Source organism: Triticum dicoccoides, chromosome 3B, assembly GCF_002162155.2.
Source record: "Triticum dicoccoides isolate Atlit2015 ecotype Zavitan chromosome 3B, WEW_v2.0, whole genome shotgun sequence".
In the NCBI taxonomy this organism is placed as follows: Eukaryota; Viridiplantae; Streptophyta; class Magnoliopsida; order Poales; family Poaceae; genus Triticum; species Triticum dicoccoides.
The window spans coordinates 734618437-734621650 of NC_041385.1; the positions used below are offsets into that span (position 1 = coordinate 734618437).

Genomic DNA, 3214 nt, shown 5'->3' on the forward strand with positions numbered 1-3214 from the left:
GGGGGCAACGTCGTGGGAAAGGTGGTGTGGGAGCGTGTGGGGAGGCACGGCGGAGGATTGGGAATGAGGTGTATGCGTGTGTGCGCGCGCCCTCGTTTATTTGTTTTTCTGGTTTTTGCTTAACGCACGCGGGAGGAAAGAAAAAGCAGTCAACGGGGACGTACGACGGCAAAAAAACGGCTCGTAGGCCGGAGTAAACCTTGGAGGCGAGGAAGCGAACGACCAATTTCCATTTAATAGTAGAGATCCATGGTCGCATACACTCGATTTATAATAGTGAGAGGCGCATTGCGCGTGCAAGATCACTAAATTAATAAGAGAAACAAAGATGTTATAGATATTTTAACATGGCCCCAAACTATTGTAGACATCTATATTCTTTGATCCAAGGGTCATACGATCTCTTATATAAGAGGTAAGATTAGTAAATAGGCAATTTTATTTCTATTTGTTAAGGCATCGATTAATAATATGGAAATATATTGCAATCGCAATATTGAGTATCATGTTAAAATAAAATAAAAGCTTTCAGAATTAGGTACTCCTCCCTGAGTACATACTTTAACTTATATACGTCAATATGTTTGCAATGTTGATAAATTACTAACTTGACATGTGAATGTAATTCTACACACAACTTCAAACCATTGCATTTGTTTTCAATTGAACTTCCGTTTCTTCAAACCAAAAACAGAGAATCCATCGACAACGGTTTGTTCCACATACAAAATTAACTCAGACTTATTTTGTTTGAAACTTTTAAGGCACACACAATTTGGCTAGAACCTTTTAAAATATGTATAAGACTCTTAGAATTCATATATTTCATCTCCAAAATAGTGGAGTTAATTAATGTGATCTCCTTAATTTCCTGAATAAAGTGTATGTTTTTTAGGGAAACCTGTAATGTGCATTAGTAGTATTCCCCTTTTATGCCATGATGCATTAATTGGAGGATCCGATAAGTAATCTTTTTGCACAATACTAATAAATATCAGCAATTTTTGAGGAAGATAAATATCAGCAATCAAAAGTAAGGATCCCGAGTACCTAGGTCGCCCCACAGTCACAAGGACATCAATTTCTGGTTGTACATTTGTTGTTTATTCGAAAGATTGATAAAAGTACAAGGATGCACACACAGCGGATACAAATAAGCAATCCAAATAGAAGGCTACCGAAAACAACACATACACTAAATGCAACTGAAGAGAAACAATAACGCTAAGGCCTAGAGTTTGATCTCATATGGACAACCAGGCCGACTTTGTTGCTAAATTTACGCACAACATTATTAGGAATTCAACATCGCTAAGTCTTGATCAAACTTCCTTCCATATTTTCACCGTTCTTACTGGCCGAACAGCATGTTGGCGTGCTGGTAGAGGTCCTTGTAGTAAATCTCCCTGATGGTCCCCTCGCTGACGCCGGTGGCCGTGGACACGTCGCGGATGGATCTCCCGACGCCGGCGCGCTCGATGGCCATGTACATGACGGCGGCGGCGATGGAGTCGGGGTTGTGCCGCACGTCCAGGTTCTTCTCCAGCCTCTGCGCCGCCTCCAGCGCGGCGCTCACCTCCTTGTCCTCCATCCCGAGCAGCGAGCCGAAGCGGCGCAGGTAGTCGCCCGGCCGCGCCACGGCGCCGATCATCATCATCTGCCCTCCCGCCTGCCCGCCGTCCTCGTCCCTGAGGTGGCCCTTCATGACCTTGACGAGCCTCCCGATGTCCTTGACCCCCGCCGTGGCGCTGTCGCCCGTCACGGACGCCAGCTCCTTGAACGTCCGCGGCGTGCCCTCGGCGCGGCACGCCATGTGGAGGCAGGCCGCGTAGAGCGCCTGCCGGTTCCGGCACTTGCCGCCCCTGGGGAACGCCCTGGTGTTCTCCAGCTTCCTCAGCACGTCCCTGGCGCGGCTCTTGACGGCCGCCGTCAGCTCCAGCCGCGCCGCCATGTCGTCGATGCCGTGGAAGGACTCGGCGAGCGCCCTGTCGGGCACCGGCCCCGCCGCGCCGCGCATCCTCGGTGCACCGCCGCCGCCGCCCCGCGAAGTACCGGCGCCGGCCGCGCCGCGCATCCTCGGCAGTGGTGCCAAGGAGGCGCCCTCCCCAGCGTGCGTCCCGGCGTCGCCGGCCGCCTTGGAATGCGCGTCGCCCGCGGCGGGGTAGGCGACGGTGACGCCGGCGTGGGCGGGGGAATGGTCGGCGGCGCCGCCGACGCTGCGGCCGTCGACGCCCCCGACCTGGTTGAGGAAGGTGCGCCACTCGGAGGACTGGTCGACGTAGCGCTGGCCGAGGACGCGCGCGCACAGGGAGCAGACGGTGTCGCCGGAGGCGCAGTCGAGGGCCACCACGACGGCGCGGCGGCAGTCCGGGCAGTAGCGCATGGCGTTCGCGACGTCGCCCATTGCTGCCGCTCTCGCTCGCTAGGACTGAATTTGGTTTCGGGTTTGCGCTCCCTTGGGTGTGGCTTCTGGGTCGGTTGGTTGGGGTCTGGGCGTCGCGCGATGGCCCCCTTTTATAGACCCGTGGCCGTGGGTGATAAGGTCGGTGGGGGCCCGACACGAACTCCCGCATCCATCATCTCCTCGTCTCGTTCCGGATCCAACACGAGCGTTTCTTTCCGATTCCGACCGGGAAACAAGTGCCGGGAGAGAGACCCACCTACCTACTCCCCCTTCCATAGGGTCTGGGCTTCGGTGCACCTACAATCTCAGCCTTGGGGTGCCGTCGAAATTTGAATTTTTTTACGGTTTTGGTCTAACCATTGTCATAATCTTGACAAATAGTCTTAAAGTTGCATTAATTTATTTGGTATTTGGTGTAGTAAAAATTCTTTTGCAACGAGGATGAAAGGCTGTCCATCCGATGTGATGGTCCCCAAGATCCGCCTCTGCTTCGGTGGTGATGGTGGCGATGGCAACGAGGAAGAAAGGTTGTCCATCCGATGCGATGGTCCCCTTCACAGTTGTCAGTGACTGATCTAGGAGATGGAGTTTGCATCATCCCACTTCTGACTTTGGTCGCTGCTGGACCGTGCCAATACTGACGTACTACGTCATGGTCAATGGTTCATCCTATCCTTGGATTTGGATGGGTGTGTAGAGTCTCCGGGCTGCGCCGACGGTGGAGATATGGATTTTGTCCTACCTTTCCCGCTCCTTACTGGCTCTAGCACGATCAGGGTTTGCATGTGAATGGGGAGGGTGATGAGGTCG

General features: G+C 52.8%; 1 protein-coding gene across 1 annotated transcript; it reads right to left on the minus strand.

Annotated features, from left to right (window-relative positions):
* Window positions 1-1122: 1122 nt before the first annotated feature.
* LOC119279882 (transcription initiation factor IIB-like) lies at window positions 1123-2404 on the minus strand. The gene has a single exon (XM_037560962.1). The coding sequence runs from the start codon at window positions 2402-2404 to the stop codon at window positions 1352-1354; it is 1053 nt and encodes a 350-aa protein (XP_037416859.1). The 3' UTR covers window positions 1123-1351.
* Window positions 2405-3214: the final 810 nt, after the last annotated feature.

Coding starts and splice junctions, on each gene's coding strand:
- LOC119279882 (XM_037560962.1), bottom strand. CDS start 2,404: ATGGGCGACGTCGCGAACGCCATGCGCTACTGCCCGGACTGCCGCCGC.